This window comes from Mytilus galloprovincialis, chromosome 7, assembly GCF_965363235.1.
Source record: "Mytilus galloprovincialis chromosome 7, xbMytGall1.hap1.1, whole genome shotgun sequence".
NCBI lineage: Eukaryota > Metazoa > Mollusca > Bivalvia > Mytilida > Mytilidae > Mytilus > Mytilus galloprovincialis.
In genome coordinates, this window is record NC_134844.1 from 49,074,161 (window position 1) to 49,090,398 (window position 16,238).

The following is a 16,238-nucleotide window of genomic DNA, read 5'->3' on the forward strand; positions in this document are numbered from 1 at the left end:
CTTTATGTGAATTTTAAGAAAATCAACAAAAAACTGACAAAAAAGGACTAATTTTTGCAGATTTATCTTCCCTTTCCAATGATAATTTCCATAGGAAATTAAATTGCTGATTTTGAGATTTCCTCAAGTTAGATTTTATGGGACTTTTCTTTTGTGTATATAGATTAGAACTAAAACATTGTCTGTTGCAATTAGTTTGAGGTTAAACCTTAGTTTGACTAGACTATTTCAGGTCCTTAATAGCTTGCTGTTTGGTGTTAGCTTAGGCTCTGTGTTGAATGCCGCACTCTAACCTATAATGTTTATTTTTACTAATTGTGTCTTGGACGGAGAGTTGTCCTATTGGCACTAATACCAAATCTTCTTATATATATGACAACACCCATACCAAAGAGGAAATCCTAGGCAAACATACGTCTTTTCTGCTTCTAATAATTTCAACCAAAGATGAAAAACTGGATCTTCCTTTATTTTACTGGACACCAAAATAGCATAAGCGTCCTTACAAACAAAAATATATTGCTGAGTCTGCAAAGTGATCTTTAAAGCTTGTTTCCAAACTATCAACAACAATTGTAATAACATTTCTAGATGGGATTCAGAGTTTCTTTAAAACTTATCAATCTAGGGGTAATTACTAAATGGATGTCAGAGGTGGAAACTTGAGAATTCAAAAACTCTTTTGAGGAAATTACAATCCATGTCTCTTTCCTCTGGCAAAATTAACAGTATAAAAGCATTTGACTATCTACTCTTTATACATTATTTCCCAATCTTAGGTTAACAGATTGAAAGAGTAAGTACTGCTTTGTTTCATTGGAAGGAATTGTTAAAGTAGATTCAAATATCTTGTTTAAGGAATAGATGAATCATACTTTGTCAAAAATAAAATCATTTCTTGATTGATAAGAAATTTTTATGTTTGGAAGACAAGTTTTCGAACAGGCAATCAACATTCCTTTTGGAAGCCAGCTTTGTCTCTCCTCTTTTTAACTAGTTTCTTTATTAACTTATCTGGCCCAAGGGGTCAAATGAGCTATTCTCATCACAAGTTGTATGTTTTTAGAGAATTTTGTGTTGCTTGTAGATCTTTGATAGCTGTTGTTGTATTCACACACAACTTTTTTAAAGGACAATTTAGATAATGACACCACTCTTTCAGGTGTTTTGTCTGACGAGGTTCAACAAACATTAATTTAAAAGGTTATCTTTTATAAAAATGTCATACTTTATAACAGATGACTTTGACTTTTTATGATGGACTTGAAAAGAACAACCAGATTATTTAAAATTGTCAAACTAATTAGTTTACACAAATTCACCTGTACAACAACTCTTCAACAAAACATGTTTAAAATTTTCTGTTTATTAATAATAATGCATTATAAAAGACAAAATATAAATCTGTATAAAACTTAAAAGTATGCCCTAGAACCATTATCATTATAAAACATAAAATGCTGTAATTGAAAAATATTTCTACATGTACATCTGAACCTCCACAAAACTATGACACAATATAAGGTTCCAATGTTGGTGCACTGTTTGTCCTTGAATGAACCTAAACCTAAGAAGTTAGGGCTTTGATATTGACCATTACTACAATATGTAGCTTAAGAATTTTTAAAAACATATAATGCATGAAATAGTCTTCAACATGAAATATCATTCATCAAATACAGTAGTACATTTCAAAATTACTGTTTAAAGATCATTTTAAAAAATAATTGTGAATTGTGGTTATCTCCAAACGAACATAAAATTCTAAAATAAACAGATGTGATGTTGTTGCCAATTAGACAACAATCGCACAAAAAGCAAATGAAAAGGATTGTAACAACTATAAGACACCAATATCAACTCTGAAATTTGTAACTTAAATTTCTACAAAAAAAAGCTAAACTTTCTTCACATTCTTTTACACAAATTCACCATTTTTCAACAAAACATTTTTATCCAACTATCTTTTTTATTTAACAATAAAGCATTATAATGAACAAAATATAAAATCTGTATAAAACTTAAGTATGCCCTAAAACCATTATCATTATAAAACATAATATGCAGTAATTGAAAAAATATTTCTTCCTCTGACTCTTAATAGAACTATGACATAAAAAAAGGTTCCAATGCACTGTTTGTCCTTGAATGAAGGGGGTTCAGAGGGGTCCTGATCTGGAAATCCCGGTCTTAAAAACTTAAAAAACATGAAGTCCTGAGGTCCCAAATTTAAAGGAATTTAGATCCCGACATCCCAAAATTTGAAAAGAATTACCGTTTCCCAAAAGGATCAATCCTGAAATCCCGAGCTTAAAAACACCAGATCCCTACATCCCAAAAAAGGTCCTCCCCCCTCTTGAATGAAGCTTATGATTAGTAGATAGTGCTTTGGTATTGGGATTTATTATTAACAGATCCAAGGTTTGAAGAAACAATAAAGAGTTATTGTCTATAATAGTGACATTTTTTTAACTTTTTTATATATTTTTTATGCCAATGTTGTTTTTTTTAATTTTGTTATCATAGACAGACTGAAATCTGTACCACATATATTTATATTCAACAAATAAAACCTATCACTGAGCTTTCTAATTTGATTGATGGTCAGTGACTTTGCAAAATTAATTGGGTTTTTTCTATGGGATTTTAAGAAGACAAAACATGTGCATGGGGAGTAATTCTTTCATTAACTGACACTTTATCATCCTGACATATAATCCTTATATTAAAACATTTTTATTGTTTTAGAAATATATAACATACACATTTTGTTTTTCCAATCTTAAAATATCGATGTGAGCTAAAGTTATTTTTTTTTTAAAACAAAAAAAAAACAGTTAAAAATATTCCAAAATTAAAATCTGGAGAACAAAATATTAATTTCGTGTGACTTTTATTAATATTTGAATAAATTCAATTTATTAAATTATATATAGCTAATGAAATTTATCATCTGATGCATCATCAAAACATGAAAAATCTTGCATTAAATGCAGTAGTATATTTTGTAACTACTGTTTAAACAAAAAAATATAAAACAAATTGTGGGTTATCTCCCATTGAACATAAAAATTCAAAATAAAAAGATCTGGAATTTTAACTTTTCACAAGAGACAAAAGCCTAAAGGACAAGTATATCAACAACTTTAAGATACAAAAATCATCTCTGAAGCAATAATATCTAAAATGTGAAGGCATAGTTAAAAAATTTACAAGAGAGACTACCATTCGATAAATTTTTGCTTTCCAGAAGAAAAAAAATCTTGCAGAAAACTGATATGTGTTTAAAAACAACTTGTATTTACAACTAAATCACAAATCACAAGTTATAATAATAACATTGACAAGTTCCATAACAAAATAACATCACTAAAAGAAAGAAAAAAACACATTTTTTTTATCCAGTTCCCCTCTTCTTTAAAATCTTTAATAACCATCACAGAAAACATAAAAGTAAAACAGCCAATACAATTTCTAACAATCTTTTAAATTTTTGGTGGCTTTTGGGATTCACTCTGAAATTTAGTATTGTTTATTTGACATGTTCAAGAGCTGCTTCTGTATTTTTGTAATCGGGTGAGAAACTGAGATTTCTACCTCCCTGAGGTAGTAAAATTTGCCATAACCTTCCACGTTAAAAATAATTGTGATAATACAAGAGTAAGATTTGACGAATGATACAATAAACTTTTCTTACAGAGACCAACATTTAGTACATTTATAAAATAAAATGTGAAATTTTGGCAAGAAAAAACAAGAATAATAATACTTGTAAAAAATGCCTATAAAATGTGACATTCTTCTAAAAACAAACAAAACACAATAGCAGCAAAGTTTTTTTTAATTTTGAATATGTTTGACTTCATATGTAAACATGCCCTATAAAATTCAATGACATTAACACAACAAATTATTGGTTATTCCAGGAATGAAGGCGAAAATGGAATTAATAACTTTTTTTTAAACTCAAATGAAAATAACATAAAAATGTGCAACAATCACAAAAGTTGCCAAAAAAACTTCTGTACAAGTACATTTGATCTTAGGGAATTAAAAAAATAATTTCAAATTGTTATGCTTTTGGTGTTTTTGAATAATTTTTCTTTCTAAATTTTGCTATTTTGTAGTTTTTCTTACGTTTGAAATCTTTTCTGACCCTTCAACAACTTCTACTCTTTAATAATTGTAAGTGTCTATCACAACATTGATAAGTAAATGAGATACATAACAAAAACTGTAACAAACTATATATATAACATGTATGTACAAGGTATGATAAAAACTCTACATTGGACTAGAAATATACTGTAATTCAAATCATCAAAAACAATGCACATATTTACAAGGATAGTTCAGTTATTATCTTTGCATGTTTATACAGCATGTATAAACTGAAAAAGACAATCAAACAAGCATTACAGAACAAATTAAAAAACAAACAAAACTTCATAACAAATTTAAAACTTAAAATGTTCTTTAGTTTTGCAAAAGTCTGTATATAAGTTTTGCAAAAGTCCTCATACAAGCCTTCAGATTTCATTTACTTCTGCTTACATTAAAATTTTGTGCTTCACATATATGTGAAGAGAACGGGAGTGGATCATAACCCTTGGCTAGCGAAGATGATATACCCAAGAAATCCACCAAAATTTTTATCCCACCAAATATATATACAATATTAGGTCAATGAAAGAAAAATATAAACTTTTTTGTATGAGGCTGAGAAACTGGGGAAGCGCGAGGTTCTACTGAGCCCTTCCCCTGTTTTGCGCCGAGTACAAAAAAGCTTATATTTTTATGACATTGTTATCACGATTGTTATCACATGCCTTTCCGTAAGGTTATCGCATGGCATTCCGGTGATACTCGACAAATTCTGGAAAATACACCTCCATGCTACGTTTTTAGTGAAAAACATTACAAAGTAGTGTACTAAACAATTATTTGGATACAGGAAAGTATATTGTGTACAATAAAAAAAATGAAATTAAAAAAAAAATAAAAAAATTATTAAATAAATGCATTTTTTTAAAGTTTCAAACATATGTTTCTTTAAAAAAAAGTTGACTTTTCCAAACTGTGTTCATTATAGTGTTGAATTATTCTTTTGTCGATTTGTCCATATTAAAATGTTGTTTTTTCTCTGTTGAGGCATATGATAGAAAGATTTCATATCAAATGCATCAAATTTGGTGTCCGACGTTTGTGAAATTTTCACTCTTTGAACTTCTTTTCTGGAACCACGTAAAAGGATCAATATATGAATCTTTTATTTTTCTCTACTGTTGAAGCATATGATAAAAAGATCATAACATGTTACTTTTTCATATCTCATGTATTATCAGCCCTCGGTCAATATTAGCCCTTGAGCCATGCGGCTCTTGGGCTGATATTGAACCTAGGGCTGATAATACATGCGATATGAAAAATGCCATGTAATAATCTAATATTAGCAGTAACTAAGATAAATTAATTAAAAACAATCTAATAACTCATGATGAAAAGGATAACTACATGTATGATAAGCTACTTTGAAAATGAATCATACATCCATAAATACAATTTTTTATTACTAAAAACTAAAATATTTGTCATGTATGCACTTATAGCTACTAGTAGCCATGTTTGTTTACAAATAGATAAATCCCTGTCTTTAACAAAATAACTAACATGGAACATTTTAATAACATGGTTAAGAGCTAATTTCACAAGGCTATCTTAAAATTACAATTTCACACTGCTATTTTCTGTATCTTTTCTGAAAATAATTTATAAACTCTTTTACATATTTCTGCAGTCTTCCCTACCCTCTCTGAAGTCAAGGAGTAACATTCTTTTCTTGACTGCAGCCTTTCATCTTCTTGGATATTGGTTACCTTAATATTACCAACTATGATTAAAAATCAATGTCTCCACTAAAATATCTAGCATTAAATTCATCAAACCCTATAGAGAGTTTTCCATTTTCTCCAACAGAGACAGGATAAACTTTGGCTTCACGGTTTTGTCCCTTTGGCATTCTTACTTTCCCAGTCAGTAAATCAAATCTCCAACTATGCCACGGACATCGTATACATAAAGTATTATCTGGCATTTCTTCAATGTCTCCTAAATGCAGTGGACCACCTAAAACAAAACCATGTGGTTAGTTGTATATCAAAGTTGTACACAGTTACAAAATTAGTTATGAAAAAATAAACATCAGTTCACAAATCCCTGAAGTTGGAGAGAAAAAATAAACCGAAAAAACAGTGTGTACTAAGGTGTTCATTAAGTATCTGCAATTCAATATACACTTGTAGCAAGATCATTTATAATTATTTATATTTTAAATACAATGTACATCTAACTGTATGCACCTGCATGTGGACATTTTTCATTAATGGCAAAAACATCTTCTCCATGTCTGAACAAGGCTATTTTCTGCTCATTACAGTTGATTAAGGAACCAGTTCTACTATTCTGTCGCAGTAAACCAGGACGCTGTATTGAAGTTTGTACTACTTTACATTTTTGTGAAGGATCAGACCAGTCAAACAAATCTGAAAAATATAAAGTTAGATAAATTTATAGAGTAAAGACTTAAAGTTACCATGAATGTTAAATTACGTACATCACACATGTATAAGTACAAGTCAGAAATGTGTTCTATATTTATACATGTACATGTAGCTGATGAAATATCTTGTCTTTTTAGTTTAAACACACAACACAACATTTCAGGGAAACAGGTACATTTTTGTGTACATGTAGTCAGTAATAAGAGTTCATAGTGACTTTGTCTATGTCCTGATGAATTATTATATAAACCTTAAGCATACATGTAGTACATGTAATTAACATGATTAAAGAGATGTTAAAATGAAATACATGTCATAGACATACATTTAGTTTGAAAATGTTTTTCGTTCAAATCTCCCTTAGTTGTTGTCGCTGAGTGGAGATCTTCCTCATTGAAAGTTTCCCAGGTTGGCAGATACATGTATAGTATTGGCTTCATGATGTGTGAGTAACCATTCAAAATCCTAACTGGAACACTTATCTAAAAATTGTCAAGTGGGTTAAAGTTTGAAAAGTTGTTTCAGAATAATTGATAAAATTATGTTTATATCATCATCATATACCATACTTTGTCATGTTCATTGTACGTAAACAGTTTACAGAAACCACAAACTGTAAGATGTGTGCATTGAAAACAATGTTATCTTTTAGTACGTTATTTTTATAGTAATTCAAAATAAAAGTCATATCTAGTTGTTCAGGGGTATACATAGATACCCAACATGGCATGCCCAAATGAAAATTTTAGTGTATAGATCAGACATGGACTCATGATAGAAGTATTTAGAGCTACTAAATTTCCATATGGTACCAGAGTATTTTATCCCATCAACAGGAATGAATATTTTGTAACTGCTTTGCATTTCAGGCCTCTAACTCTGGTCAAATCAGTCTATTAAACTTGAAATTCATATATGACTTCCTCATCTTGATGCATGATGTATATCAATTGATGTTTTCAGCATTTTAAAAACACATGTTCTGGCGCCCTTGTTTGTATTTACATTTGAGTCAAGGACAAATAACTGTAATTTAAGAAACGGTGTCGGAACTAACAATCTTTCTTTCCGGAAACCGACATACTTATAAAAAAACTGAGTTAGCCTTCTTTGGTCATAACACTAAGTTCTGGATTGGGGCCTCTATTTCTTTATTCTTGAATTTTTTCAACAATTTTTCTCTATTTTTTATCTTCTTTGACCCTTATTCTCTAATCTTTTATTATATCGTTCAGAAACCTGATCATTACTCTCAGTCTGTCATCTGTATATATGTCAATTTGAATCAATTGCTAATTTCCCCTGAACTGCAAAACAGTTACAAAATATCGACCAGTAATGGGATTAAGTTACAGAACTGTCCTTGGCATGTCACCGGCAAAAGGCTAGTCACGGCACCCAGAAATGAAAAGTATCATGCTTTCCCAGAAGTCGTTCTATGTTGTTGCATCGAAGAGAACTAGAACGCCGCGAAGGCAGAACATAATACAACGTAAATCATGACATTATGTAATTTATTCATTACAATATATGCGGCCTGAGAGGAGAATATTGTCCACTATTGCGTATTTCGTCGCGCAGACTAAGACCTAAGACTATATATACTATAAAACACATGGCTGAGTTAAACTGAGTAGTCCCATGCATCTAAAACTGACAAGCCAACTTGTGACGAGCAGGTTACTACTCCCCGACATCTCAACGTCACAGCCAGTGCTAGCTTTTGGAAATGTATTTATTCTATTTAGGATTCTTTTCTACACTTTTGTTAATAGTTTTTGGACATGTAAAATAAATGTCCGAAAGATAACTTACCGATGGCTTTACTTCATACATCGCACTAAACATGCATGAAACGGGCGCATTTGCCCGACTAGATGTACATTAACGGCAACCAAACAACAATCAATCAATCAATCACGTTCATCAACATTTGGATTTTGGTTCATGTCGTCTCTGATAAATTTCTAGGGTTCACCAAATTATGTCAAATACTTTTCGACTAGTTTCTCCAAGTGTTCATAATTTCATAGTATGTACGCCGTGTTCCTGAATATCCAACACGTCACTTGGAGAATTTATTAGCATATGGATGTAATTTTTTTTACCGTTTTGTATTAAATAATATAATGACAAATGAGTTATATTATTCCACACACTTAATCGTGGTACAGATTTATATTAATATAGTTTCTATCATCGAGAAAAAAACTATTGTAGGTAAATGACTTTTGATACCTTAACCATGTTAACCCCATGGCGGTACTTTACGTGACAACTAAGCTATGCATTAACCCTAACCTTGACCCTTTACCTAGATATGTGACCTCTTAGCCAAAAACATAATTCAAAATAAACCACCTAAATGTGCCCTAACCATAAAATGCCCTGACACAGTTCTAGTAATAATGCTATAGTATTTTGAACTTTATGCCTGGCTTAGTAGCTGACTCAGGTACCATGTCTGATTGAGTAGCTGACTTGAGTATCATGCCTGGCTGAGTAGCTAACTTAGGTACCAGCTATTTTCTTATCGGAGCAGTGTTAACTTTCGAAGAGCTAGAATCAAGTTTTCATATGATATATATGCATGGTGTCTCCTCGCCTTCATTGTTAATTGAGCCACATCTAAAAACGTATGTTATTCATGATTTAAATTATGGCATTTATAACTACTAGTATTCATATATGTTTGCTAAGATTGGTCAGAAACGTGAAGAACCAAAACATAATTGAATTTCAAAAACATCCACCCTTAGTGTCTTCAGAAACATTGTATACTGTGGATTCATTATTATTCGTTGGATACCAATATTCGTGGGTTTCGTTGGTACAAGTAAACCACGAATTCAAATGTTCAACGAAAACAAACTTCTATAAAGTTGTATCCAGACTTTGGCTGAACCACGAAATCAAATATGCACGAAAATGCAAGGTTTCAGCATTCCAAGAAAATTGGTACCATAGAAAATAAAAGAATCCACAGGACTATATGTCTCCTGTGTTTGTTTTAGTATTGTACAACCATTTGAAATACCTTTTCTAATTTTTTCACCTGGGTAAGGTTCTACCGCTCGACTCAGTAGAGTATGCCTCGTACCAAGTTCTATTCCACAAAAAATTTTTTTATGCCTAATAATGATAATAAATAACATGTTTAACCCCGCCACATTATTTATGTATGTGCCTGTCCCAAGTTAGGAGCCTGTAATTCAGTGGTTGTCGTTTTTTTTTATGTGTTACATATTTTTTTATATCCCCTAAAAAAGTCAGAGTCCATTTGTGCAAACTGCATTCAAGGTTCTTGCACTGCAGTACATTTTATAAGCTGACATGGTTCATTATCACTGAACTAGTATATATTTGTTTAGGGGCCAGCTGAAGGACGCCTCCGGGTGCGGGAATTTCTCGCTACATTGAAGACCTGTTGGTTCTGCTGTTGTTTTGGTTTTTTTTCTATGTTCGGGTTGTTGTCTCTTAGGCACATTCCCCATTTCAATTTTCAATTTTATGGGTAGATAGTTAAATTATATTGACACCTTCATATAAAAAAGAAAATGTGGGTTGATTGCCAATGAGACAACTCTCCAGAAGAGACCAAATGACACAGAAATTAACAACTATATGTCGCCGTTCGTCCTTCAACAAAGTCCATACCGCATTGTCCGCTTTAAAAGGCAACAAAATGACAATGTAAAACAATTCAAACGAGAAAACTAACGGTATATATATATCTCACAAGTCAGACATAATCGTGCATGTCATATACCAATTAGACAACTTTCTACAAGAGACCAACATGACCAAAGGACGATAATATAGCCAATTATATATAGGGCACTGTACGGCCTTCAACTATGAGCAAATCCCCTTCTGCATAGTAAGTTATTTAAGGTCTGGCATAATGCATGACAAAATGTAAATAAATTCACTTAAGTATTCTATAAACAACAAAAGAATGAAAAAATTAACGGACAGCTTTCACATTGTGTCATGCATTATGCCAGACCTTTACACATGTTACAAGCACACATCTAGTCATATAGGCCAGTATCATGCCACTGATCTTAACAGAATTTAAGATATCATAGTATATCTACTTTGGAAATTTAATGGTGTATTTTAAATTTGGCTGATTTTAATTTTAGGTTATTAAAATGTTCTTATCCGTTGTTGTTATGTTTTATCTCAGGGTTTTATGTTTATGTTCAAGTATGCTCTCAAAGTGGGGTCATTACTGGATGGCTATAGCTATAGATGGCCGTATAACGTCCAGTTGAAAATTAAATGAATATTTAACGCATGATAATTCCCTGAGTGCCCTAACATCAAAATTCAGGATCCCGGCGTCTGAGATAGAACATATATAAAAAAAAATACACATAATGATTAATAGTTTAATATATTTTTACAAGGAATTGTATACTAGTATTTTAATAAACAATAATTATTCCTTGATTTTTATAATATAGTCACTACATTCTGATACATGTGATATGTCCCAGCTACATCACGGTTCAAATTAACATATTGTTTGGTTTCGTCAAAATTTAAAAACTAATGTCTTTTTAAAATCTCATTTAGTATAATTTATCTATTTTTACAGAGAATGTTTGTTTTTCTTGCCGTCATACACTTGTTTACATCATCAAGTTTCAAGCAAATGGTATAATCCTAGATCAGTCTAATATGACAATTTAGCGTGGATTATTCTATTTTCCATTCATTGATTACGGTCACTGTGTCAGTCAGATGGAATATTCCAATGATCTGCTGAAGTGACCTGAAATGACCTTTCTTCTCGGTTATCATGACCTGATATGAACCAAGGATCTCAGTCAAGTCCAATCGTCTAGACTGCACCATACCATTCAATTAATAGGGGTGGCAGCTAGCTGTTTTAAGAAATGCTTATTAAGATATTTTGTTTACTCTGCTATTCAAAAGTTTAAACAGTTAGAGTATTCCAAAAACCATGAAAGAGACATTATATTGTGTGCAATATTTTTCTCTTAGAGTTACTTGTATATATATATATATATTATATTACAATGATATTATATTATGCTCCTTGTGAGCCCATTTTATGGAAATAAAGCATCTTCTCTCTTCTCTTCTATATATTTAAATACATCTTAAAAAACGGTCTTCAAAAAATTTGTAAAGTCGTTCTTAATTAAAAGCAGTAGTTTTTTAAGTGTGTTTTGGGGTAACTTGAAAAACATGACTTCTGTATACTATGAATATGACAAAGGAGTGTCCGCATTTATATAAATACGAGAATCCCTCCCCCTTTTTTCCTAAATCGTTTTCTATTAATTTCAATTATTTTCGCGTTGTGCAATTTATCAGTGACCGCTGTGGATAGTGAACTTGGAATAAATAGTAAATTACAAATACAAGTAATTTATGTTTCTAATGATACAGGAAAACGCGAAATAATTGAAATTAATAGAAAACAAAAAAATTACGGATTTTGGAAAAAAGGGTGAGGACCAAAAGAAATTGTCCTTTCCCTCAGTACCTACATGTATGGTGTAACATCTGTCAATACACAATAATAAAAAAGGTCAGAGTTCAACGGATTTTGTAGAATCCTTTTGTGCTTGTTCTAAATGTAACGTTTTTGCATGATAGATTGCTTTCGTTTGTTTTTTAAATCATATTACTGTTCGCCTTCTTTTTTGATCCGACAATTTCATGAATGTTTTCAATGTAGCCTGGGGTCCTGGCTAATCTTGTCAGTATACCTTACGACGCGCAGCTAGATTGGGCCGGATCCCAGGCTAGTTTTCAATGCTGTTCTTTTATTGAATCTAAACACGGGTGAAGGAGCTGGTTTGTGTCCTTGTCCCACGGTTTGGCGAAAACAGAATTACAGTGAATTACGCTTAAAGTATATAATAAGACAAAAGGTCCTAATGTTGTTGGGTTTTTTTTACTGCATGATCACTTCCAGAGGTTCCTACCCTCAGCAACCCCAGTCTACTCGTATGGTACTTCTAAAATATAACACAAATATAAAAAAGAAAAAAAAAAAAATGTGGTATGATTGGCAACTTTCCACAAGAGACCAAAGGCCCCGAACAAAGCCTACTATATTTCTCTTAATATATAATAAAACAAACTTTTATTGATTATATGTCTCATTACTGATAAACAAATATGGATTTAAAACAATATCATTATTAAAATAAATACATCAAATGCTTTACATGTAATTCATTAATGTTGATAGAAATCTAATCGATACCGATGAGAAAAAGGAAGCGTCCTCGCATCATTCTTTTTAACCTTTAGTGACCTTGTTGTCCTAAAACTGATATAATTTTTAGGGTTAATAACCTCTGAAAGATCAGTTTGTCATTGATTTCAAACGTTCATTCAACCCAATAGGGTTCGTTCAACTATTTTCTGCGTGGTCGTTCACCCCAATGTTGCGTAATTGTAAAAAAAAAATATTGGTCTCGTTCTCGTCAAAGTATTGAACATATATATAGGAATTCGGTAGTGAACATTTTACTACGAAGTTGTTTATTACTTTTTGTGTATTGGAATAGAGATCTATAGACAGTCACACCGTCAATCAATATTTTAAGGAAGTATCTGTTTGTTATATTATATTTTATTTTACAATTACCCACACTTAATCAAATAAACTTGAGAACAAAACATTAGGCACGATATAAATAATTCAACATGTTATTGTTTGTTTTCTCCAACTGCAAAAGAAATTGATATTTTAAAAACTTTATCCCTTGTTTGAATAATTGAAATGTTTACATTTTTATTATTTCTACACGATATAGGAGCTAAAATAACAAAGAATTATATTTAAAAGAACAATTGAACATCGCGGATACTTAATTGATAGAGGGCACTTCCCGCTGGGGCTTTGTTTCCCCACTCTTTTCATATATTTTAGATTATAAAAATGTATACCTCTTCATTAGAAAAATGTCGAATTTTGAAATTGAAAAATTTATCAAAAGTTACTTATTCAAACAACCCTCTACATAAGCAAATCAAAACAACTTTAAGAACAACATATTAAAAGATGCAATCTTAATGATGTCATACAAGAAAATCTTGAAACATTTTTTGATCGTTGGTACAATATTTTGTCGATCCTGTTACCATTTTCAGAAGAAATTTTGGGTTATTAAGAAAAGGTTTAGATAAAATGTTAATCTTATCAAAATAGATGTAAGGTGTGTTTATTCTGAATGTTCTGAATCACAAATCCGACAAGCTTTCATTTAAACCATTACAACTGAAATTTCCATTAAAAATAAAAAAAATTAAGCATGGGTGTACTGAAAATTCGACATTTTTTTTTTAAATAACCCATATAGAGAATCACTGACGCGTGACCGGAGCGGGCCCCCTCTTCGGCAGTCAGTGGGCCCCGACTTACATAAATTTCTAGATCCGCCGCTGAGTACCAAGTAATGAAAACTCTATTGACCTTATCCAATATTTCTTAAAGTTTTCCCCACCTATTCACATATTTTCAAGATGGAAAATGTTACCTAGTCCAGCGGCACGTCCTATCGTATGGATATAAAAGATGGTGTCTTCAACCTATGCCAACATTTGATAAAAATATATTCAACCTACGCCTACAAACAAAACACAATAGGTGTTGTTATAGCAATTATTAATTAATAAAAGGTAAAATACAGTCAGTATATTTAAGCATTAAAATTTTACTCTTTGAAAATTCAGAAACTAAAATAAAGTATTTGCAAAATTGTGTTGTAGTACAAAATGAATAATTAAAAAATATCTAAAAAGACAAAAACGGTTAAATAGAACCCTTGATACTAGCAAAATTTTGTTGAAAAAATATAAAATTCATAATAAAAAAATAGATTAAATTTTAAATTAAACACTTTTAAAATTTAACAATACTAAAGAAAACAAGAGTTAAAAAGCTATTTCATTGGTGCAAAGGAGTAGGTCCAGCTAAGGCCCCTTTTTGGCCCCAAAATATAGCAGTTTTACAAAATTGTAAAAAATAAAAAAAAAAAATAAAAGATGTGGTCTGAGTGCCAATGAGACAACTCTCTCATTCAAGTAACAACTTATAAAAGTAAATCATTATAGGTCAAAGTACGGTCTTCAACATGGAGCCTTTGTTCACACCGAACAGCAAGCTATAAAGGGTCCCAACAAATGAAAGTGTAAAACCATTTAAACGGGAAACCCAACGGTCTAATCTATCAGTATAAAAACGAGAAACGAGAAACACCAATCATATATATAATCAACCGCATCATCAAACGACAACTACTGAACATCAGATTCCTGACTGTGGACAGATGCAAACAAATGCAACGGGATTTAAACGTTTTGATATGTACCATCCTTCGCCCTGATCTGAAAAAATAGTGAAACATCACAACATAAAAAAGACACACTATAAGATATCAATTGAATATTGGAAGTGACTCCCTGAGCGTTGTCGTCCGCCAGTCTTCGTCCTAAATTTTGAGAAAAAATCCTCTTCTCAGAAAATGTTGGCCCAAAATGTAATTTTTTTTTACCTGAATTTTTCTTAGGGAATCCGGTTTAAAACTCTGTGGACTTGGCCCACCAATCAGCATGGCCACTGATGGTAAGTGAGCTACCATTTGATTTCTATGGTGGGGGGGGGGGGGGGGGCTATGATGAAATTTAAAAAAAATAGGCAGGACAGGAGTATTGAGTAAAAAAAAAAGCAGGATGAGACACTTGCAAAAAAAAAAAGTCAGGATGACAATTTAGGTAAAAAAGTCAGGATAAACTAAAAAAAAAAAAAAAGGGCAGGACCGAATAGAGTGAAAAATAAAAAGGCAGGACAGAGATTACAAAGACAGGACACAATTATTTAATCCTAGCCCCCCCCCCCCCCATAAAAATCAAATGGTAGCTCCCTAAAAATACAAAAAATACGGGTAAAACTGAATGTTGGACAGAAAGAACATTCACGGTAAAGTTCGGTAAACATATTTGTTTTTCGTTTGTTATTTTCTACATAAACTATACCATTAGTTTTCTCGTTTTAATTGTTTTCATTTGTAATTTTGGGGGCTTTTTTAAAGCAGGCTATTCGGTATGGCTTTTGCTCATTGTTGAAGGTCTCACGGTGACCAAGAGTTGTTAATGTCTGTCTCATTTAGTCTCTTGTGGAGAGTTGTTTCATTGGATATCATACAGGGGCGGCGGATCCAGCCATTTTAAAAAGGGGGGTTCCTAACCCAGGACAAAAGGGGGTTCCAATTACATGTCCCCATTCAAATGCATTGATCGTAAAAAAAAGGGGGGGTTCCAACCCCCGGAACCCCCCTCTGGATCCGCGCCTGTCATACCACATCTTCTTATATTTGAATGATAAACATAAAAGTAAACAATAACGAAAAAACAGATTATCCGTTTTGGAGTCCACCCTTTGAAGATCTTTGAAAAGTCACATTAAAAAAATACCAGTTTTTATTTGATATATTATGCATGCATCTTGTTAAAACTTTTAAAGAAAGGGATACAGTTTATGTTGTTATTTTTGTTTATATGTCATTTATATGATTTCCCATTCAGTCAAAATCTCTCGAAGTTGTGTTCTAAATGCCTAATCAAATTAAAATGGTCATACCTCCAAGGATTTGTACAGTAAGTACTGTACAAATCCTTGATACC

General features: G+C 31.7%; 1 protein-coding gene across 1 annotated transcript; it reads right to left on the minus strand.

Annotated features, from left to right (window-relative positions):
* Nucleotides 1-1,343: 1,343 nt before the first annotated feature.
* On the minus strand, nucleotides 1,344-7,571 carry LOC143083174 (Rieske domain-containing protein-like). Its single transcript, XM_076259409.1, has 3 exons — nucleotides 7,373-7,571; nucleotides 6,360-6,542; nucleotides 1,344-6,126 (listed from the first exon to the last, which is right to left on the minus strand). Exons 1-3 carry the CDS (start codon nucleotides 7,422-7,424, stop codon nucleotides 5,897-5,899), a joined length of 465 nt encoding a protein of 154 aa, XP_076115524.1. The 5' UTR covers nucleotides 7,425-7,571; the 3' UTR covers nucleotides 1,344-5,896.
* Between the last annotated feature and the right edge of the window lie 8,667 nt (nucleotides 7,572-16,238).

What these genes read in the sequence shown, in the direction of transcription:
- LOC143083174 (XM_076259409.1), bottom strand. Translation starts at nt 7,424, where the DNA reads ATGCAAAGCAGTTACAAAATATTCATTCCTGTTGATGGGATAAAATAC. An exon ending in TGATGGGATAAAATACTCTG is followed by an intron (nt 6,543 to 7,372) that starts GTACCATATGGA and finishes TATATTTTTCAG; the next exon opens with ATTTGTTTGACTGGTCTGAT. An exon ending in TGAAAAATGTCCACATGCAG is followed by an intron (nt 6,127 to 6,359) that starts GTGCATACAGTT and finishes GTTTTGTTTTAG; the next exon opens with GTGGTCCACTGCATTTAGGA.